The following is a 23817-nucleotide window of genomic DNA, read 5'->3' on the forward strand; positions in this document are numbered from 1 at the left end:
TCCCCTTCTTGGTAGCTGGTGTAGTGCAGTGTTTTGACTTTCAGCTCGGGAACAGAGCTGATAACAAGGATGTTTTGGTTTGGCCAAGGACTTTGTGAGCCTCATGCTCTGCCAGGGGGGAGGGGAAGCCAGGAGGAAGCAGAGGCAGGACACCTGACCCAAACTGACCAAAGAGGTATTCCATACCACAGCACGTCATGCCCAGGAGGTAACTGGGAGTGAGCCGGAAGGGCTGGGAGACAGGTATCGGTGAGAGCTTGGTTCATCGGTCGGCTGGTGGTGAGATGATGTATTCTCTTCCCTTGTTATTTCCTTTATCATTATTATCATTGGTGGTAGCAGTAGTGATTTGTGTTATACCTTAGTTACTAAACTGTTCTTATCTCAAAAATTCTCCTCTCCGTCCCTCCGAGAGCAGGGGGAGGGCAAGAAAAGGGGGGGAAGTGAGCGAACGAGTTACCTGACTGGGTTTAAACCACGACAAGAAGTCAATGAAAAAGCTACCTGAGCTGGAAGACGAAGTCAGTCTTAACAAAACACTAATCTGTGAATTTCATTACATCTGAGCCTGCTTACTGTACCTGACTGTTAAAATTTAAATGCTTGATGTATAACAGATTACAAAATTTAAACAAAATCTATCTTGGTTTATACAAATACATAGATCTTGGAGCTCCTGCAGATAGAAAATAATGTCACAGAGATACATTAATTCCCAAATAGGGAGATCCTTTTCCCCACTTATGTCCTACCTGGTTTAATATCTTACAGAGCTTTGCAATTGCAGATCCCACCCTTGGACTGCTGCCTTAGAAACCCATACAAATTTTGGTTTGTAGTTCTGAGAGGAACTGTATTAAACCCATCATAATTGGTCAGTTTGTGTTTTATTTCTGAAGGGTTTTATTCATTATATGTGAGCCTTAAGGTAAGAAAGTCCTGATTTAAGAGCTAGAGTCTCCTTTATAACTACTTGACTCTGCAAGAGGTCCTTAGCCAGTGCTGGGTGGTTCAAGACAACTGTGCAGTGTGAGTCATGCCAGGTGACATTTTTTTCAGACTCCTTCAGTGGTCAGACCTTCCCTCTAGCATCACACAAAAACAGTGGACACAGCTGGTACAGACAATGGTGTTGGGTTCTCATGGTAAAAGTCTTCACAGCTGAACTTTGCCAAAGTTCTCATGGATGATTGGCACATGAACCCTATGGGGAAAACATCTGCTCTTCAAACCAAACAGGATTACCATAGAGCTGTTGCTTTCTCAACATACAGTCCATAAAATGGAAGTTGGGTAAAGTTTATGGTTTGTTAGTTCATCTGTAGTTTGCATCTTTTCTTTCAGAATTATTTAACGTGTCCACCTCCATTCTCTTTTTCATTCTCAGGAAATTCCAATTTGCTTATCAAGTTTTCTCTCTCTCTCTTTTCCTCTTTTCTCTTCTCCCCCCACCCCACCCTCTGTTTCCCTTTCATCTAGATGGAATGCCATTTGCTTGGTGGGTTGGCCGTGCCAATGAAAAGCATCTTTACTGGGGAGGATCTCTTCCAGGCATTCAACAGTGTGCATGTGGACTGGAAGAAAGTTGTCTGGATATGAGATATTTTTGCAACTGTGACGCAGATAGAGAAGAATGGTAATAAATTTCATGTGATTATAGTTGTATCTGTGTGAGAGGTGGGGATAGGAAGTAGGGCAAGAAAGCTCAGGAAGCTTGAATGGCTTGAGTATGGTCAAATGAAAATGAGATTCAAACTAGAATTTAGACTTCTGGTTTCATCTCAAATTGCTTATTTGAAACAAAGACATGATATCTGGCTGAAGCAGGTTGCTGAGATGGGTTGTTTTAAAAAATTATTTGCTGTTCAATGCCAAATCCAGTTGATCTATTTATTTAAAAGTTTCCATTGATTCAGCTGGAGCATTGCGTGAATAAAGGCTCTAGGAGGCTTGTACATGGATATACACCAGAGTAGGAAATTCAGGCGTAGACAACAAAATTCAGGTACAGACAGCTAAACAACAAGAAATCTGCTCTATCAGAAAAGTTACATTGGGTCCCAAGCATTTTAAAGTCAATGGAAAGACTTCCTTTAGTTTCTGTATGCTTTGGCTCAGTGTCCATAGGAAGTTTTTAGATTTACAGCATGAACATTCAAAGTCTTCCTTGGGTTTGGACCTTTGTGGTCTGCTGCGTGAACTTATGAAAGCACCCTCGCAACCTTCTTCCATCATCTTTACCTTCAGAGACTGTCCAGCAGCTGAGAGCTAGTTGGTGAACTTTCCAATTAATTCCATATTTGTGTTGAAGGGGACAGAAATGTCAGATGAGTGTTGTTAAAAGTATAATTTGAAACACTGAAAATGCACGTGAAAACTCTGCTTCACCCTGTCTCATTTCTGGACTCACTGATAGGAGCTGCTGCCCTTTCTCTAGAAATAAAGATATTTTAACCTTGAGTAGTACGGAAATTACAAATAATGGATGTAGACAAGAAATGCCTTGCTGTAGCAGGCTACTGTGTTTGAAATAGCAACCGAATTATCCCTGTGAAACCTTCACTTAAAAGAGAATGAGCAGAAAGGAGCTGTAAGGGGTCTTAAAACCAAAAAAGTAATTCAGAAATGACTTGTCACTGCGTGAGGCTTTTTTGGTTGCTTGATTTCCAGACAGTGTGATTATTCTCTTGGATCCTTTATATCCCTGGAGTCACTGTTCACTTTCAAAAATCACAGCCATAAGGGGATTTCTTCATGAAGATCATAATGTAAATGTTGGTTTATGAATGTGGTTTGTATAGATAACTAAAGAGGGGCCTGGCTGCGCATGTTAATCTATCTTTTCTTTAATGCTAGGTTATCAGATGCATTTTGGTGAGGTTTGCTCATGAACATGAAAAGCATCTGTTTTTACTGGGGCTTGGCTGTTTTCATAATCCAGACTTCACCTTTCAGTGAGCTACTAAAGTGGAGCAGGGTGTGTTATGTTGGTACACTACTGCAGTTGTAGTCTGACATTGACGAACAGTGCACTACTAGATTGTAGTAACAAATGCAAGGTGAAAGCTAAATGCAGTTTTAAAATGTTTCAGCTGAGCCTCCAAAGGAAATCAGACCTAAACGAGTTATGCTGTGGATGTTTATCTCCATTTTCACCCCACACCCAATGATTTTGAACATCTTTAGCAGAGAAAGAGGGATCTCAAAAGTATTAGAAATTACACGTTTTATGAAAATTTATGCCAGGCTGAGGGGAAAAAGCCAATTAAAACCCACAAGAAGGAAGTTAAAGAAGCATACACTTTTATTAGATTTTGGAAAACCCTCATGGGAAAGAGATGTAGGAAGTCATGCTTCATTAGCTTGGCAGCACACAGAGCTACTTGTTTCTCCTCATTTCATGATAATAACAGGATATGCATAGAAATTTCCCCGGCTAAACTGCCTACTGTTTGTTGGTTTGGAGATTCAGGTGTTTTGTTTTGGTTTTAAATCCATTTGAAATTTGGACTTTGATAGTATTTTAAATTGCAGGTTGCCTTTTTAAAAGCTAAAAAATCTTGACCTTTACAAAGATTTTTTAAGAATTTTCATGCCTCTTGAAGATAGCTTTGTGTTTCTCTGCTAGAACACTGACCCCTGATACATAATGAGCATTTGTATCTAAAATCTGCTAAGATCTGAACTGTGACTTTAACCTGCTATACATTATAGTGAAAGGAGCAATACAGGAGTAGATGCATTTATTTGCCTTAGCATGAAATAAAATGGGTGCTGCAGAGTGGAAAACCAGAAAATCATTTTCACTCCTTTTACATAGATCAGGCTGCTCACTGCAGCTGTGAGGGAGGAATTGACCAGAATAGTTGGAGTGTCCTGAAGAGGAAACAGGCGTAGGTTTTTTGTTTGGTTTCCCTAGACTAAATCTTAAGTGCAGAAGAAGCTACTAATTTCTCAGAGTAGCAAAATAAATGGAAAATAGGAGAAAACAGACCTGAAAAAAGTCCTGAGCCAGGTGTTTGGCAGTACAAAATGCACATTTCTAGGCATGCTGAGTTTTAAATGATATCTAAGTAGACATCTGAGACAGCTGTTATCTCTGGGCTCTTACATGACACCAAGTTGATGAATAGAAATATATGTATGCTATTTGGGGAAGGCTTTTGTATTTTTCAGTTTTCTTTTTATTAAAGCATTCTAGTGAAAAGTATCTTTTTCCATCTAGCTACCCACCATACTTCCAAACCCTACAGTTTGATGACAGCTAATTTTGTCACTGCAGAATAGTGGAACATCTGAATTTTTTTTTTGGCTGGAGAATGGGAGAAGACCTCTGCTGAGGGAGCAGAGGCATAAGTTTTCACCCTAACCCAAGCAAGGGATCTGGAAAGGTGTTAAACGTGACATGACGGTAATGCATGCCTCCAAAAAGGAGAGATTCCTGACTGTTGAAAGGTCTTGCTAGTGGATGGGAAGATTTTAGAAATATAGAAATACAGTGGCCACAAGCTGAAGCTAAATCTAGTTCAGGAAATGTTTTTTTTCTCTCTTGCCCTTCCCCAACACTGAGAATAGTTAACTGTTGGAACAAGTAATGCAACATGGAGGCAAATAAAGCCCTCTTTGGATTAGTTATATTTGTGCAAAGATGTGCCAGAGCCAGGATGCTGAAACTGGAAGGGCTGAGGAGAGCAGGACAGAGAAACCCAGCCACTGAGAAGCCCAGATTTGACAGGTTTTGTTCATTCAGCAACTACCCTACACTGAATCCATTTCCCCAGAAGCAGTGGAGGCAGCTCATAAATAAACCCTGCTGGAGGTGACCTGGCTGTATAGAGCTGTCTTGGATATCTGCCTTCATGACTGCATTTGTCAACAAACTGGAAAATCTGCCTGCAGAGAGCTGACGCTAGCAGGCCCCTGAGGTGTCAGGAATCAGGAATCACTACCAAATTCTTTCTCTTTACCTATTCTCTAATTCAACAAAATATAGCCACTGCATCTTGCCTTCAACTGTTAGGTATGTCCCCTTCTGCTGCTGTTTTTAAATTTACTCTGTATTCTAGGTTATTGTACCCAGTAAAGCATTTTTGGATGCAGCTGGTGGGTAAGACAGCAATTAAAATTTATTCATTTGGATTATTAATGATACCTTCTGCATAGAGCACAAAACTTTTTTTCTGATGGAAGTCTGTTTCACTAGCCCTTTCCTCGTGTGGTTCATTGACATCTGCTGATGATAGTATTCTTTTCCCCTAATGTACTGTATTCATGAAAATCTGCGGTGAATATCTGAGCTACTGAGGCTCAGACCCCACCAGTTTTCATTAATGTACAAGAAGAAAGTGTACCAACAGGGGATCATGCAAGAATAAATTATATTTAATGGCACCACTGCTCTACTATCTGTTTAAAATATACAGACACAGCTACCTAGAGATTACCAATTTACAATAGTTTATACTGTTAGGATACCATAGAGTGAGAACTTTTTGACCATGCTTTTATAAGTAGCCAGGAAAAAGACAAATAGTCTCCTAAGGTTACTGTCAAAATAGTTATTTGGCATTTACAGGTAAGACTACCTGTGCTACATCTTAAAGGAGCCAGTTGCTGCACTATCACTGCACTATCATTGCTGCATTTGCAGTGAATTTTTTTTTCCTTTCCCCCTCTCCCCAAACAAACAGAACATTTGTTTGATGTGTAACATGCCTCACAGCTTATTGAGGAAGGCCTTTGGGTAGATACAGACATTAATCCTCAGACATGGATAAATAGATTACATGCAACTGTATTTAATACCCATAACTAAAAATATTTCAGTTTTTTAATTTAAAGGGCATTATTGGATTTGTTTTGTTTGGGTTTTGCTTGTGGGAAGTACAAATTGATATCACCCTTTATGCAAAGAGTTCAGAGAAACATCTGTTTCTTGAGGGTGCTTTCCACCCTCTGAAATATGTTCAGTTTTTCATCTAATTTATGCCAAATTGAGTACCAAGTTAGATAAGCAGAAAGTCTACTTCCCAAGTTTATTAATATATTTATACCATTTTCTGCATGTACAGGACTCCTTTCAGGAATGTGATAAAACCTGCTTTGATTTTTGTGAACTCGGGACTTAACTTTACACTCCTGGTCAAGGAGCAGCAGGACCAACCTGTAATTCTCAATACTGAGAAGCAGGGCATAGCATGGTACAAAAGGCATGCTTGGTGGAAGTGGCTACAGAGTGCTATGTGAAACCTGCTAAGAAAAATAAAGTAATGGTTCTGGCTAACCAGAGAAACAGCTATGGAAAACCAAATAGAATCTAGTTTTAAACATATGTGAACTGCTAAATTAAAATACATATAAGTAAAAACTTTTTATTTGAAAACTGTAGTACAGTCAAGTGATCTCCAAGCCCCCTTCAGGAAAAATTCCAAATGCTTTGTCCAAAATGTGGAACATTTGTATTTTGTAGTGCCACAGCAGTGCCTCTGGGATATTATTTTACAGGTACACAGTCCTCTCTGAGGCATAATACACTGTATTTGAGAGGCTGCCATTGAGCACCAAGTAACGGGAAGAGGAATTGTGGTGCTTTGCAAGAAATGGAGTCTGAAATAAGTTTAACTTCAAGAATACCAGGAATTTAAAACACTCAAAATTTAGCTCCTGTGGGGGCCTGCATCGTGTTCAAACCTCTTTTCTGCTTTTCTTAGTTGAAACTTCCTGACTTTTTTATCAAAAACTCGATTTCCCACCATGAAATAATAATAATAAACTGCAACAATAGGTACATTGTTCCTGTCACAAACACATTCCTTGAAGGGCAGAATGTTTTCCTGAGAGGTTTTGTTTCAGTGTCTGCTTGTATGAGAATATCCTTACACAATTCTTTTCTATCACATGTGAGAGGATAAAATACATAAAATGCACTGTTTGAGATTCAAGAGAAACTTGATTGAGTTTTCAAGGCATTAACATAAAAGTGAATATTTTTATTAGTTCTAGAATATTTTTTTTTCTCACAGTTGAGCTACGTTACTAAAGTTATCTGTGATACTGGCATATAACTAGTAAAAACTCTGAATCATAAAATTCTATGTAAAAGAACTTCATGCAATATAACAGAATATCCAATGAGGAATGCAGTTCTCAGAGTTGTGGAATAGATCCCTTTAAAATGTCACCATTCATTTTTTTTTGTAGCTATCTTCAGTGGTAGCTGTAGAAAGATACTGACTTTTAATGCTAATCATAGCTAGTCAAAAGACTGCACCATTTTTTGAATGAAAATAAATTTGCAGGGAACCTCGAACCTCCTTAAATATTTCGTGGATTTTTTTTTTATTATTTTATTTTTCTAAAGCAAATGCCAGCTTACTTATTCACGTATTTGTTGCATATTTTGTATCCTTTCTGTGCATCTTTCTGCCTTTTATTCATTCACATTCTTCTTACTCCCACCTACTGAAACACCTTATTTAATTATCTTCCTAAGAAATAAATAGTTCAGCTTTTGTTTCTACTGTTTCATGATCTGTTGAGAGCATTTATACTAACTTTCAAAGGCTGATACAATAAGCTATATAAGTATGCTGCTGAGAGACCTCCATGAAGAGATTTGGAAATCATGTACTTTTGATTCATACTTAGCACTTTTTCTTCTGAGCGTGTACTGAAGGCATCACTCTGCCTTGTGCCTGGGAATTTCATCTGGCTGCATTTTGTCTGTGATTTTCTGCATATCAGACACCCGCTGAAACAAGAAAAAAATGGTAGCATCAGAGAGGGTACCTTTTGTTTTCCCCTTGGAATTATGAGAAAATTAACTGTGCTGCATGCAATTAGAAACAAAGCAAAATGAATAAAATGTATGCAACCTTTATAAAAAATATCAAAATATCCCTTCTATTTTTTCTAACATTAAACAGGGTAGCACACTTAGCCAAGCAAACATCTGAAGTTGTATGTCATAGCACAGCTGCAGTGTTCTTCCTGATTATTATTTCTTTGCTGAAGTCCTGTGTCCCTTCCCATAGCTAGAACTATAATGAGAGGTATGTTTATGGAAGGTGTTATTACGCGCAGCATATAGGTAGTCTGGGATCCTGCCTGGAATGTCAGACTCTTTGGCAGAGGTATCACTCAAAAAGTGATACCTGTTTCCTGAGGCTTTTTGTCATAGCTGCCTGAAAGAGCAGTGGATGTAAATTTGGGATTATTGCAGAATGTAGTCTTTGCCTCTGAGCAGACAGGTGAGTTGAGTCCAGACCCTGCATACAGATTGCTAAACCATGCAGATGTAGGGATCTGTTTCTCAAAAACTATTGAGATTCAGCTCCATTAAGGATGTGCTGCCAAGCCCAGGTACAGCAGACCTCAACCCTGAGAAAAAATGCTAGGAGGAGGAAAAACTCATCACTGCAGAGGTAAGATATGGCAGTACCCTCCTCTCTGTAATCTGTCAATTGATAGAGGAGTACCTCAAGAGGGCAGTTTGGTTCTGGTAAGGTCAGGGTTGTATGCCTGAGGGACTCAGTTCAGTTCATGAAGTACAGTGGGATGAATGCATATCTGTATACCCTGCCAGAGTCAAAGCTGCTGAATCAGCTTAGGGAACAACAGCTGCCATGAAATGCTGTGCTTCATTTTGAGGACAGCAATTTGCCCAGCACACACAGAGTGAAAATAAAGAAATTATCCTTTAGGAATCTCTTTTTTCCTCTTCCTTTCTAGCAGCCATGTGTAAATTAGTCTAAGCTGAAGAATAAGCACAGCTGACACAAACAAGAGACTGTAGTTCAACAGTGCTGTAACTCAGCCTTCAGTATTTCAGTTGCTGAACCAAAAGTCACAGAGGCACGTAATGTGAAGGGCTTATTCAGTCTGAAATCACTCTGCCAATCCAACTTTGCAGTGTGCTGAGTCAGTTGTGTAGCAGCCATCTTGCTGTTGGATTGGATACTGTCTGGCTGCCCTGTGCTAATTACATGCTGGATCTGGTATTGTGTCACCTCTTCTTGCTCAGGCAAAGCATAAAGCCAGCATAGATGTCATTATTTGTCTTCAGCTAACCTAACAGAAATTCAAACTTGGTCTTAAACCTGATCCACATCAAATTCATTCTGCTGAGGAAACCCAGGAGAGCCTCATTTACGTTAATGCCCATCAGGCAGAATGGCATCACTCTGCATCAGCTTCACAATCAGTTGGCACAGCTGAAACAGTTATAGTCCATATCTGACATTATCATATATTCAAATACAGTGTCTTCAGTGGCCAGAATTATGTATGAGCGTAGAACATACACATGCTGCACGTATGTGTCTTAAGCAGTGTGTGCCAGTCACAGTTCTAGGCAATTCTGCAAACGACCTTCCATCCTTAAGTAAGCATTTTTCAAATACAGCCTTGCATAAGGAATGCTGGGGATTTTGTCTGTGGTTAATCTGTATCCTTCTATTTATTATAATCCAGGACAAATGACACTGGCCTCCTTGCTTTCAAAGACCATTTGCCTGTAACTCAGATAGTGATCACTGACACAAACAGATCAAATTCTGAGGCTGCTTGGAAAATTGGCCCTTTGCGTTGCTATGGAGACAGTGAGTAGTCGTTCTTCTCAATTTCCATAGGTACAGAATGTTCCCTCGTTTTGTTTTGTTGTATTTGTTGGGTTTGGGTTTTTTTTTAATGTATTTATCTGATGAAAGGTGGCTTTTCCACATGCAGCTCACAGCTGCTGTCCTGCGCCAATTAACTATAGAGAAGGGCGTTGTGCTTTCAGGGCAGTTCTGGAATGCTGCTTCTTTCAACACGGAGGCCTCCTACCTGCACTTTCCCACCTTCCATGCCGAGGTCAGTGCAGACATCTCCTTCTTCTTCAAAACTACTGCTGCCTCTGGGGTATTCTTGGAAAACCTTGGGATTAAAGACTTCATACGAGTTGAAATAAGATGTAAGTTTCACCTCCAAGAAATCTTAGTGTATTTGCATGGTTTGGCAGGTGCAGGGAAGTGGGAAGGACATATTTTCTTCTGCCTAGGAATAGTGGGAGATGCCTGAAGAGGATAAAATGGAGTCATATAGACACATTAATCTAGACTTATCTACATCTCCTGTCAAAGTTTCCATCCAAAGTGACCACCTTGGTCATTACACTGAATCTAGTTATAGCTAGGTTTGTCTTTCTTAACCAAAGAGGTCACTGAAATTACTTTTTCAATTACTTTTTTTCTCCCTCTTTAAGAAAAAGGCTACTGATTAGATGTACCTGTAGATTGTAATTCTAGTTGAAAAAAACTACTTGAAAAATTTAATACAGTCACTCTGATATTTACTTTTATTTCTGTATAGTAACATACCCAGTCTGATACAGCTCTAGTGTTTCAGAGAACTTGGTGTGTGTGGTACAGCTGTGAGGCGAGAGTCTATGAAGGACAGGATGCTAATGCAAGATAAGTGAGTAACAGTTCTAATGGGCCTTGAATATTTCAAAATCTAGTAAGTGACTGAAATATAACTACTGCTCAATCTATAAAGAAGAGCAGCAGGGAACTTAATTAGTGAGGTTTTGCCTCACTCCTGTTTTGATGACTTCAAAAACTTATTAGTTACAAAACAGTACTGTGGGTTTGACATGAAATGTGATTTCTGTATTCTAAATTCTGTTAAGCTTAGGAAAAACAAACTGAGCGCTATGCATTTTACAAGATGCTTATAATAACCCAAATATAAAATTTAATAAAACAAGGCCCCAAGGCCCTTCAATTCATTAAAAAATGCTAAATGCCATGGTGTGTTATCACAAGGTAATGATATATGATTTACTGTTAATTGCACATCAAAGTCCAATTCGGTTGTACTTTAGTGTATTGCATTTCATTCTCAGGGATATAGAAGTAAAACAACATTTTGATATCAAATATTACAAATACTGTAAACTACTAAGAGGATTGTTTAGTGAAAGCTTTTATATGTGTGTTAAATGTCTGCTCCTAGAAAAATGAGTTCTTAAAAGTCTGGGGAAAGTCTTTTAAATATAGGTTTCTTATTAGTAGTTTGGTGTTGTGTTTCTTGCTTCCAGATGGAATTTGCAGCCTAAAGGCCTTGTATCAAAGAAGCTGCACAGACCAGCTGCTTCATAGGAAAATGGCCTTTTAGCAGATGCAGGGGCTCAGAATAGATCTTTGTATATCCCTATGGAGTGTTTTCTATCTTAACTATCTAAGAAGCAGCTTCAAAACCAGGCCTATCCAATTTGTTGGGCTTGAAATAACAGTTTTTTATCAATTTTCAATCCACAGCCTTCTGGTTGTGTGGTCTGTGGACCTGGGTCTTGGTCTTTCTGGTATATTTAGTGTTTTAGGAAGAGGAAAAATAGTCAGTTGCATGAATGTTAAAAAGTTCTGTCTCCTTTCAGGCTTCCGACAGAGGGAATCCTCCCTATATGGATGTTGGTTTTCAATTATGGTCCTGTTTCTAGGAGCCCCACTATCTCTGGATATGTGTTACGGATGCCTTTTTAGTTTTGGATCACAAAAAAAAAAAAGGTCCAGCTTATTCAGGCAAACAAATGCTTCTAGGATTCTCTTCTACTATATGCAGCCAAGTTCTGTAATTGTTAAGTACATGCATTTGGAAAGATTTAGGCAGAAAGAGTTCCCTTATCCTTTCTTTCATCTTATGGTTACTTGTCAAAAATCTTTTGCTACCATTGTGTGACTTCTGTACAGCGTTTGGCACTTTTTGAAGTAAAAGAGAGCTAGTATTTCTAGAGCACTGCATTTGTTATAGCAAAAAAAAGATGGGTACACACAGCCAAGCATAATCACAGGAGAGATCAAACAGTGAGGCTGCAGGCATAGATTTATGTATAAGTTGCTGTGTAGATGGGAGGTAAATGATGCTGTACTATTTGCTGACATAAAAGTTAATGGACCCTATACTTATGTAAGATTTCTTGATGTCAAAACTGTAATTTAATTCAGACCTTCACTTCCTGTTCATACCTATTTATCTATTCCAGCTCCCAAAGAGATTGCCTTCTCCATAGATGTTGGGAATGGCCCCAGAGAAGCCACCGTGCAGTCTCCTGCACCCCTGAATGACAACCAGTGGCACTATGTCCGAGCAGAGAGGAACCTTAAGCAAACCTCTCTCCAGGTGGACAGCCTGCCCAAGAAGGTCCTGGAGGCACCTGCTGAGGGGCATTTCCGCTTGCAGCTCAACAGCCAATTATTTGTAGGTAGGCACCATGTAAGGGTTTCTGTAGATATTTCCATGTCCGTACCTTGGTAATGCTATTGTTTCATTGAGCTTGCATGTGGTGACCTATTGTTCTTTCTCTTCTTCCACTCCTGTCTAGGCAACATAAAGTAAATCCAGACTACTGAATTTACACTTAAAGCCCTAACCATAGCTTGACTATACTAGATGTATAATGTTTATAGTTGTATAGAGATGTTTATACTAGATGTATATGTTTAGGGTCTAAGATTGCTTGAAACATATTTATGGCCAAGGAATTCTAGTATTTTTTCTTGTGCAGCACTGAATCTGTAACTTGCTGTAGGAAATGTGATCTCTCTTTTTAGATGCAATGTAAAAGGCACAAATTCATCATAAAAACTTCTGGGGCAAAGGCTGATGACGGTGTGGTCTTAAAGTCTGTTCCTTCAAGCATGCGTGCCAAAACCCTTATTTGGCCATAGAGTGCATGTATGAGAGAAGTATGAACACAGTCATAGCAAATACAGTTATTTTAACTGAAGGCGACCTTTAAAACAAAACAAAAAAAAAATTCTCCATTTGCATATACTTTGTTTCTCTACCTCCCTTGCCAATGAAATCTAGATTGGGACCATCTTGTATTTCATAATATAATCAGGAATAACAAAGGGAATTTTGCTTTTTCTTTATTCAAACACTGTCTTTCTGAGTAATCTTCTCAGTGATGGAGTGGGTTGTAACCTGCTGCTTATTCAGGGCCACTAAAGTAACTACTGATTCTTTCCATAAAATGGATTTTCTTAGCTGAAATGCTACAGCAAATCTTGATCTGTCAATTCATTTTAATAAAGTTTACCTGTGTATCCACACCCTTTGATTTAAGAAGATTTTGGGGTATTTATTGGAGCTGTTTATTGTGCATGTGTGCAGTAATTATTGGGCTCTAAACATAAGGAATTAATCTGTTAATTAAAAGATACAGCTGCATCAATGGCCAGGACCCCTTCACACATAGATATTGATTTATTCCAAAAATGATCTCTGAAAGACTCAGTCAGAGGAAAGTTCACTGAAGAATTCACAGAAGAGAGGCTTAAGACTGTCACGGTGAAAGGTTTCTGTTTCCTGGTGTGAAGCATGCTGCTAATCACTTGTTTCTTAAATGCCAAAATGATGCTAAGAACATGTTCTATGGGAAGCCAGGCCTGAAGGCAATAGGGTTGAACTGCTAGACACTTCAGAAGCATTAGAGAAATCTAACCAAGGTACTGTTTCCAGTTATAAGATGTAGACAGTTTAATGACTGGATAGGCTTTTGTACATTTTTCATTGTGACTTTTTAAAGGAGTAAAAATGAAAGATTTATCATAAGTCACCAATCAGATATATCAGATATTTAACTGCTTACTATCTCACATCTGAAAAGCAGTGTTTACCTATAATCTTGGTTTTCTGCCTCAGCAAAATAAACAGGTTACCTGAACAAAATTGATGGTGGTTTTAAAGTGACACAATCAATGAATTGCATCATGGAAATCCATGACAGTTAAGGAACTCAACAGAGAAATGTGCCAACAGGAACACTTGTCAGCAAAGACATATGCAAAGCCCTGCACCAGGGACAGAATAGCATCATGTATCCCTATAAGCTGGGGATTGAGTGGATGCGTAGGAGCTGTGGTGCAGAAAAGGTCCTGTTGTTTTTGGTGCTGAAGTTAATCTGTACCTCATCTGAATGCAGCCATGCTTTGGGGAACAGGTTTGTCCAATGGATCTGCAGCAGTGACTTCCACCAAAATTTTTCTCTGATTGTACTTAATATTTACAGCAAACTCTAGGACATAGTTACTTTATCTCAGCCAAGAGGTGAAAAGTTCTCACTGTGCGCTAAATATATTGCATTCAATTGTCCAATCTACACTTTTACTGAACCCTGAAAAAAAGGGACAGAAAATCTAATGTTTTCAGGCGCGCTTTCTTCATCCCTTAGCTCTACCATACTGAAAGCCAAAATTGTTCATGACTTCAGAAGAGATGGAGACCTGGGCAGCCTCCTGATTCTGACACTGTCACTGGGTGCTCCAGGAAAAGGTGGCAGAAGTCCAACAACACACAGATGTGTCACAATTTGTCTCTAGTGATGGTCTCATTCCATTATCTAATAGGAAGCAACTGATTTAATACCTCAACCAGGTGGAATGAATTTTATCTATCTGAAAAACAAATGCGTAAACAGCATTGTAAAAAGGAAAGAAGCAGCAGCACATAATATTACTCCCTGCTCCCCCTATAATCCATAACATACTTGTTCCTGCTGCGTTCTGCACACTGACACTGATGAAGGGGTTTCCAATTTAAGTGATTCTATGTGGCAGGCTTCTGAGATAGCTTTCTGTGTGTGCAAAGTGGAAGGGAGAAATGACTTTTTGCTGCCAGCACACTCAAAATCAAACAAGCTTGGAATTTAAAGCAGCGTAGAAGAGTTAGAAAATCATTTCTCACTTTCTTTCAAAGGGTCTTGAGTATCTAACTTCTTTAGGCTGCTTTATGATCCTCAGTCACAGCATGGGTATCCTTGCAACAAGCTATGTTTCTTCTGTTAATTTTAAAAAATTGCAGTAGAAAGAGCAAATCCCAGGCAGACATAGAGGCTAGATAATATTGACTGCACCAAACTTCCCAGCAGCAGGCCAATTTGGCACATTACTGGCAGAATCATTCCTTTCAGTGGATGGTGGCTTTCAGCATTCAAAATGAGTGACATCTTTTTGAATAGTTTACCTGTCTCCCAGTATGTTCCTGTCCTCCTCGAGGAGGTGTGTCATCATCTCCTCTCACGTAGTGGAAAAGGCATGACCATAACACTCCAGTATGAGGAGGGGAAAAGCAGTCCTCGCAGACTTTTTGGAGAGCAGGATTTCCATTTAGACTGGTAACGTCAAAAAAGCAAAATACAAATCCTAAGAAGTTAATTTTATGCATAAAGCATTTGATCAGAAGTTTATGTGATATTTATTTTGTATGTTAAGGAGACTAGCAAAGTTAAGTGCTTAGGCTCCTAGTTTTGACTTGGGAGCAAGGGAGCAAGGAATTCTTAGGTGAATCACAGACCAAATGTAACATACTCCAGAGTTAACATCTGAGAAACTTTCTTGGGAACAGAGAAAAAGAAAGAGAGAAAAAGAAGTGGCATACTTTGTTTACTGTTGTTACTTTTAAAGGAGTCTGTAGACACTTAGGGATATTTTGGAGGCTAGGAGGAAGAATTAATCCTTGTGTGTCCTGACAGCTTTGTGCAGCTTTCAGTTTGAGACTAACAAGTGTGACTTAGATGTTTTCTGAGGAATATCACAGCAAGTTCTCCTACTCCTAAGTAATAATAATTATGATTCTTGTACTCCCATGCCCTTTCCTTTGTATCAGTTACGTAAATCCAGAATGCTGTTTCAGCCTCCCTAATCCAGTTCTTACCAACAAAAAGTCCTTTTTAAAGCAAATCCTCCATGCATTGATAGAATGTTAATTATTTAGCCAAATGTGTCACCAAGATATATTGTGAGTGCCCAGTTGTGAGCTTCTTGCTCCCTTCTCTGACTCTCTATTTCTTGCCCCAAGGCTTCTCAGTAAAATTTAGCTACATAAAACAGCATGGTTCATTTGACTGACAGCAAGAAACACCCTTAACCTCGGTGTTTATGGTCCTGAGGCTTATCCTAAAATCTGTTTTCCTGAACAAAACATTTAGGTCATATCCATTAAATTGTCCAGTCCAAACGGTCTCTTAGACTAGGAAGAATTTGTAAAGCCTAATTTGGGGAATAATTTTGTTTTGTTTTCATTTTTCTCTGATTCTCAGGAATGTATTTAAAGATTAGTTCTAATCAATTGAAGAAAACTGTTCAAATGCCCACATAATAAACAGATTTGTTTGATCAATACTGTGTGAATCTAGGATTATTTAGATGGTCTCCGTTAAGCCCCACACTCTCCAGACAGAAAAACTGAGAAACTTATTTTACATGGTTTACCAAAGTGCTTTAGAGAGCAGGAAGAATTTGGGTAGTGCAATAAACATGACACCTGGGAAATAGTTAGCAATAGTTTGTACTTATTCTCTAAATGTTACAGCTGGGATTTGTATATGTGCAGAGAGAAGAGGCAAGAAAACTGTCATTTATGCTTGTGATATTTGTGGTAACCTCCCATGCAAAAGAAAACAGAGTAGCTAGTAACCTTAAAGGGAGAAATCACACTTCTGCTTATTTGAACATTATTGGAAAATCTGTATGGTATGTTTGGCTTTGCAGGAAAATCTCCAAAGAAAATGATTGTGTGTGCACAGTGCGGCAAATGCAGAAGTTCCAATTCTTGTGCTCAGATGACCTTTAAAATAAGTGAGCTAACATTTTCTTACCTGAAAAGAATAGCTGGCTAAAGAGGAATTTGAGAGTATTTTTTTGTCTGAGAAAGGCATCATAAAATTAGCATGAAATAAACCTGTCTCATGCATACTACCTGTAGTTCAATTATTCTAATTCAAATCTAGTTTTCCTGCTATTAGTGTACCAGAAATTAAAATATACTAGAAAGGTATAGCAGAACAATAGGGATTTGGTAAGATTGCTTTTCAGACTGTTGCTTCATTTTCTTAGTTTGCAGAAGTCTTCCTTTAATTAAACAGTTTACAAAAAAAAAAAACAGATGCTCTTCTGCAAAGATTTAGCAATATATGTAAGCTCTTATCTCATGCATTTTGATATAGAACCAACTTCTACAGAAGAATAATTTGGAAAGATAGCTTCTTTCATACTAATTTTGTAGTAAAATCACCAATAAAGCTAGCATTTCAGAGCTACAAATGCTGATAACTTCTGAAGCAGAATTAGATTTCTTAGCAGCAATCAAAATTGCAGCATCTTCAAAAGCAAATCATTGGCAACTGCCAAACAAAGCCTACAGTAAGAAAAATGGTGATATTTTCACAGACTAACAATCATTATTAACATCATTCTCAGAGACCATCTCTTATGGAAAAAGTGTCTTCATTGTAACACTTTTAGCAATTTCATTGGGCAGAAAGGCTCTGACCACACCACCCAAGTCTTGGAAGGAAGATGCAGGGACTGCGAGAATGAAGACCTTGGGCCCACTGTAGGAGAGGATCTGGTTTGAAACCATCTTTAAAAATCTGAACAGGCACAAGTCCATGGGTCCTGATGAAATCCATCCGCGGGTCCTGGAGGAGCTGGCAAATGAAGTTGCGAAGCCGCTGGCCATCATATTTGAGAAATCATGGCAGTCAGGAGAAGTTCCCGACAACTGGAAAAAGGGAAATGTAACCCCCATTTTCAAGAAGGGGAAAATGGATGACACGGGGAATTGCAGAGCAGTCAGTCTCACCTCTGGGCCTGGCAAAATCATGGAGCAGATTCTCCTGGATGGCATGCTAAGGCACATGAAAAACAATGAGGTGCTTGGTGACAGCCAGCATGGCTTCACTAAGGGGAAATCCTGCCTGACCAATTTGGTGGCCTTCTATGATGGGGCTATGGAACTGATGGACAGGGGTAGAGCAGTTGATGTCATCTACCTGGACTTGTGTAAAGCGTTTGACACTGTCCCACACGACATCCTTGTCTCTGAATTGTAGAGACATCAATTTGATGGATGGACCACTCGGTGGATAAAGAACTGGCTGGATGGCTGCACACAAAGAGTTGTGGTCAATGGCTCAATGTCCAGCTGGAGACCAGTAACGAGTAGTGTCCCTCAGGGATCGGTGTTGGGACCGGTCTTGTTCAACATCTTTGTCACTGACATGGACAGTGGGATTGAGTGCGCCCTCAGCAAGTTTGCCGATGACACCAAGCTGTGTGGTTCGGTTGATACGCTGGAGGGAAGGAATGCCATCCAGAGGGACCTTGACACGCTTGTGAGTTGGGCTGATGCCAACCTCATGAAGTTTAACCATGCCAAGTGCAAAGTCCTACACCTGGGTCAGGGCAATGCCAAGCACAGCTACAGGTTGGGCAAAGAAGAGATTCAGAGCAGCCCTGTGGAGAAGGACTTGGGGGTGTTGGTTGATGAGAAAATGAACATGAGCTGGTTTCAGTGTGCGCTCGCAGCCCAGAAAGCCAACCGTATCCTGGGCTGCATCAAAAGGAATGTGACCAGCAGGACGAAGGAGGTGATCCTGCCCCTTTACTCTGCTCTTGTGAGACATCACCTGGATTATCACGTGCAGTTCTGTTGTCCTCAAAATAAAAAGGACATGGAACTGTTGGAACAAGGCCAGAGGAGGGCCACGAGGATGATCAGGGGACTGGAGCACCTCCTGTATGAAGATAGGCTGAGAAAGTTGGGGCTGTTCAGCCTGGAGAAGAGAAGGCTGTGTGGAGACCTCATAGCAGCCTTCCAGTATCTGAAGGGGGCCTATAGGGATGCTGGAGAGGGACTCTTCATTAGAGACTGTAGTCTCTCGGACAAGGGGTAACAGGTTGAAACTTAACCAGGGGAAGTTTAGATTGGATATAAGGAAGAAGTTCTTTCCTGTTAGGTTGGTAAGGGACTGGAATAGGTTGCCCAGGGAGGTTGTGAATGCTCCATCCCTGGCAGTGTTCAAGACCAGGTTGGACGAGGCCTTGGGTGATATGGTTTAGTGTGAGGTGTCCCTGCCCATGGCAGGGGGGTTGGAAATTGATGATCTTAAGGTTCTTTCCAACCCTAACTATTCTATGATTCTATGATTCTATGATTTTGTAGAGATGGAACTGCCCTCTTGGGTAGACCATCTTATTCTTTAGGAAGAAATGTGATTATGTTTAACAATTGTAATAAATAACAGAACTGTGACCTGAACATGTTTCTTACCTACAACAACCATTCACATGCAACATCAGGTTGGGCAGTCATGCATAAATTCTGACTCATTTCCGTTCCCCATTTCCCGATGCTGAACATGATTCATCCCCACTATATGGACTCATCAGCTTGTGTGACTCAGCTGTTGTTCAGATTAGAGTATTATTTATCCTCTGTACTGCGGCAATAAATAGGAAAAAAATATTTTATGTTTGGATTTCTCATGTATTAGGTGATATGCAGACATAGGATAAAGAAGCTAATCTTTTTTCCAAATGAATTTGCATTTCAGATGCCAGACAGGGCAGTAGATAAAGCAGGAAAGAAAAGAATGGCAACAAGAAAGTGTCACATACAGCTTTTTAGTCCTTTCATAATGATAGAGACCTTTAGTTTCCAGGGCTGTCCCTCTGTCATCTTCTGCCACTGTATGCATAGGCATATAAGAGAGAGTACTTTTTAAAATTCATGGATTTGTATTTGTACCTCTGTATTGGGCTTCAGGGCTTTGGTTGCTGTGCAGACTCACCAATGAATGTGTGTCTTTTTTTTCTCTCTTTTTCAGGGGGAACAGCTTCCAGACAAAAGGGCTTTTTGGGATGCATTCGATCTCTGGATTTAAATGGACAGAAACTTGACCTTGAAGAGAAAGCTAAAATGACACCTGGTGTTAAACCTGGATGTCCAGGACATTGCAGCAGTTATGGTAACCTCTGCCATAATGGAGCAAAATGTGTGGAGAAGTATAATGGTTACTCCTGTGATTGTACCAACTCAGCATATGAAGGACCTTTCTGCAAGGACGGTAGGCAGCAAGCTTTGAGCCTAAGTCCTTAGTGGTCTCTGAAATACAGCAGTTTCACCCATGTCAGCTTGGTGTCCCCATGTTACAAGATGTTCTAATATCAGCTATCCCTTCAGCATTTTTTTATCTTAAGCAGCGTAGAACCTCCATTTGTGGACTTCAGTGATGGCCTCAGAAATTAAAACAGTATTAGTTGTCCTATTAAAGGTACCAGCTATATCCCACAATGATCCCTGTATTCAGTTACATATAATTGGCCCAGAAATTAACAAATAGGGATGAAATTTCTCATAACAGTGGTCAGCCTGAATCTGAATGTTTTGTTTGGTTGGTTTTAAACTTCATCCACCTTAACAAAACCTTGAGACCTTTTATTTACAGAGTTTTAGAGCAAAGGTATGGCAAAACGAGGTAGTCTTTTTATGTTTTTTTTTTGCCATTTCTGTGACATCTATCCAAACTTACGTAACAGACATGAAAAATAATCATGAATTATCCAGGAGAAAACTGATTTACCTAGTTTAGTCTCCAGTGAAGGTGCCTTTACTGAACCTTTCTCGTGGCTCATAGGAGATGTTGCCAGTACCAGAAAAAGGAGCAGAGCAAATACAGAGCACCCAATTTAGATAGCAAGTTTTTGGGGATTCAAATGAACTAGCAAAACTCCTGCTCAATAACAGCAAGGTGCCATGTGAGTGTTTTAATTTCCATGGCTGCCCCTCAGCCATCTCACAGTTAATAAACTGTTATGTTTATTAAGTGCGCTGCATCACCTGCTGGTGTAAATCAGTGTAGTTGCACTGCAGTCCACAGAACTGTCCCCAGTTACATGAGCTGACGATTTGGCACCGATGGCATGAGAGGTGTATCAAATAACCATGTAGCGTATTGTTAGTAGATGCTGCTGTAGAGGTGGAACTGCTTTACTGGAGAAAGTACTTGCAGTCAGTCTGTAGCTGAAGATATCATCATCCTGACTTTACCTCACATTAGAAAAAAACTGCTCTTGCCGCATCTGTGTATTTCATGGCCGGACTATGTTGTGTTCATTGAAAACACAAGCATTAGTTCACAGGTTCTTAGCATGCACAGGTAAATGTTTCTCTTCTTTTGGAGCTACCAAAGACAGCTTCACTCACTGGCTGTCTTTGGGTTAGTGTTTTGCTTTAATAATGACTTTGTTTACAAAGGAGACTGGAAAGGACAAATATATTGTCTTTAATGGGGGAGAAACAGAGAATACTGCCTTACAAATCAGCTGTCAGAAGGTGGTGAACTGGGCATTTATTTGTCTGACAGACATTTTGGGCTGTTCCATGTTGTGGAGCTCTGACTCTGGTACTAAAACACTTGAATTTAGAGGCCTCTCTCCATACACAAACAGACTAAGGAACGACACGCTGCTTGTCCAAAGTAAGGACCGGTGGGTCAGGGCATTTTGCAGTACACTGCTTCTGAGGCAGTCAGCTCATTTCCATGCCTGTCTTGGAGATCTGAAAATGCAGTAGCTGAAATTCCCTTGATTTATGTATGTTTTCAGAGGTTTCTGCATTATTTGAAGCTGGCACTTCCGTTACCTATATTTTCCAAGACCCTTATCCTGTCACAAAAAATGCAAGCACCTCAAGCTCTGCCATTTATGTGGATGCTGTCGTGTCCAAGGAAAATATCGCATTTAGCTTTCTCACAGCACATACTCCAAGCCTTCTGCTGTACATCAACACCTACTTTCATGAATATTTGGCTGTGATTCTCTCCAAAAATGGTAAGTAGTCTTGATTTGTTACCAAAGGGAGACCAGTGTAACTGTGTTACGTTTTTTGTGAGAATAGCATAGAATTCTGCTCTGATTTAAATTAATTTCTGTGTCTGCAACTTTATCAACTTTGTGGTGTTCAGTTCATGCAAATGGCCATTACTCTTGTTTATGTCCCTTTATTTGGTATTCAGTGCTACACTTGCCTATTCAGTCTTTGAATAATCATGCTTAATCATGTTGTTGGGGTTTAAAATGTGCTTTGACTTTCATTTGGCAAGACTGTACAATAGCAATTCCTTGCTATTTATTCCACACTGAGATCCATTAGGCCTCCAAGATAAGAGAATGCAAAATACCATGAATGTACAAGAACACTTGGTGGGGAAATATATTATAATCTTATCTTTTGCATTGTGTCTTGGCACACATATTGCTCTTCATGGGTTGTTTCAATGGAATATGGCCAGTACATCTGAATATTAAAGCCAGAAAATGTTACCGTTTTCTGGGTTCACTGACTAAAACATGAGGTGTAAATCCGTTTTCTATTAAAAGGTACATGGCATAGGGACTCTTTGAAAGCATGTTAAGATTTTAGGGGCATAAGGCCTATGTCTTCTCAGTAAGACTGATTCCCGAGTCTTTGCAGTGCTTTCAGAAAACTCTCTCCAGACAAACATCAAGCTAGACAAATGGGGATATTTGAATTATTCAAGTTATCAGGCACTGGAGCAGTGGAAGTGATGAGTAGGCATATTGGTGAGTCATTAGCCTGTGGCAGAAGAATAGAAAATGAATGCTATGTGGTTGAATACGTACATTTGACCAGATGACCCACAGCACTCTGAAGCCTTGCAAATTCCAAAATAGCTAAGCTTTCAAGTACCGTCAAATGAAACTAGTAAGGGGAGAAAGAAATAAAAAGTGTTTTATTCTCTATATGGGCTTTTCAGTAGTTTATTTCCTGGTTATATCATGTGTCTAGCATTCAGACTGGCACAAGATGAGTATCTAAATCCCTGAGGGGCAGCTGGGACATTATCAGCCTGGACCCATCTCCCCTAAGTGGAAGTCACAACAGGGCAGTGGAGCTACTGAGGAAATTCTCTCTCCTCTCCAATCCTAGATTTACATCTCTGATTTGCTCTCAGAGGCAAGTGCTTATGATTTTCAGATATATGAATATTCCAGTGCATAGCTCCAGCGTGGCAGAGGTTAGGCCCTGCTGAGGTGAAACGTTTGAATGCTTCTTAGTTACACTCTGGTTTCTTGATGCCACTCAGGGAATCAAAAATAGCTCTAAAGTGAATGAAAATGTAATACCCATTCAAATCACCTTAACTGCTGCCAGAGTAACGTAAAATGACCTTAGAAACATGAGTCAATTGGCTTTTATTGATGAAATACAATCATAAGTTAAGCTGTAATTGTGATATTCTGGAAGGAGGGACTCTAATGGTGATTGGGAAAGGGGTTGGGGTCAGGATACTGGGATCTCTTGTAGCAGTTCAGCAGGAGCAGAGGTAAGCCCTGCATTTTAACAGCTGTACCATCTGCAGATCTCCACTTTGGTTCTGAAGAAGATAGGGACTCTCAGTACTTCCAGAAATTAGGTGGAGCTACTCGCAGCACACTCAGGCAGTTTAAACAGTGGTGTTTTTCTCAGATCTGTACCTCTGTTTACTTGCTTGTAAAATGAAGATAACAGTAATTTAGGAGGTTGGTGAGATGTCAGGCTCTCAATCTCTGTACTATAACATGTAGCACTATATACAAAGAATTATTAAGATAGCTAGCTGACCTTGGTTAAATCCTCAGAGTTTCTTTCAGGGTTATTCTGTGAATGCTTCTGTGTCATTCTTTCAAGACAGTTATTTCAGTCATGTATATTCTCTGCCTTTTGTCGCAAATGTAATCACTTTTTTAAATCTCGTATCTTCATATTTTTAGTCTTATTGGAATTGAAATTATTCCAATGAAAATAATGTTCAGATATGTTACTCTTTCTTCCTCTAAAAGGTTTATACTTGCCATAAAGTTACTGGACTATGAATACCAATGTCCTTTGTAGCATTAAAAGTGAGTGCAATTTGTTCTCTCTTATTGGCTCATTTTCAAGGAATCTTGCTGAGTTTGACAGTATAGTAGGACCTAAGAAGGTCCCTGC

At 39.6% G+C, this 23817-nt stretch overlaps 1 protein-coding gene across 2 annotated transcripts in view; it reads left to right on the forward strand.

Annotated features, from left to right (window-relative positions):
- Positions 1 to 21679, forward strand: part of CNTNAP5 (contactin associated protein family member 5) — a 269159-nt gene extending 247480 nt beyond the window's left edge. For both annotated transcript variants that reach the window (XM_062607158.1, XM_062607157.1), the window contains exons 15-20: positions 1480 to 1636; positions 9472 to 9599; positions 9782 to 9952; positions 12023 to 12241; positions 19652 to 19891; positions 21432 to 21679. In XM_062607158.1, the coding sequence (XP_062463142.1) occupies positions 1480 to 1636; positions 9472 to 9599; positions 9782 to 9952; positions 12023 to 12241; positions 19652 to 19891; positions 21432 to 21664 (1148 nt within the window). In that variant the 3' untranslated portion in view covers positions 21665 to 21679. The remainder of the gene's footprint in view (positions 1 to 1479; positions 1637 to 9471; positions 9600 to 9781; positions 9953 to 12022; positions 12242 to 19651; positions 19892 to 21431) is intronic.
- The last annotated feature ends 2138 nt before the right edge of the window (positions 21680 to 23817 follow it).

This window comes from Pezoporus occidentalis, unplaced genomic scaffold (genome assembly GCF_034315485.1).
Source record: "Pezoporus occidentalis ecotype Australia unplaced genomic scaffold, CSIRO_AGI_Poc_V1 ctg12, whole genome shotgun sequence".
In the NCBI taxonomy this organism is placed as follows: Eukaryota; Metazoa; Chordata; class Aves; order Psittaciformes; family Psittacidae; genus Pezoporus; species Pezoporus occidentalis.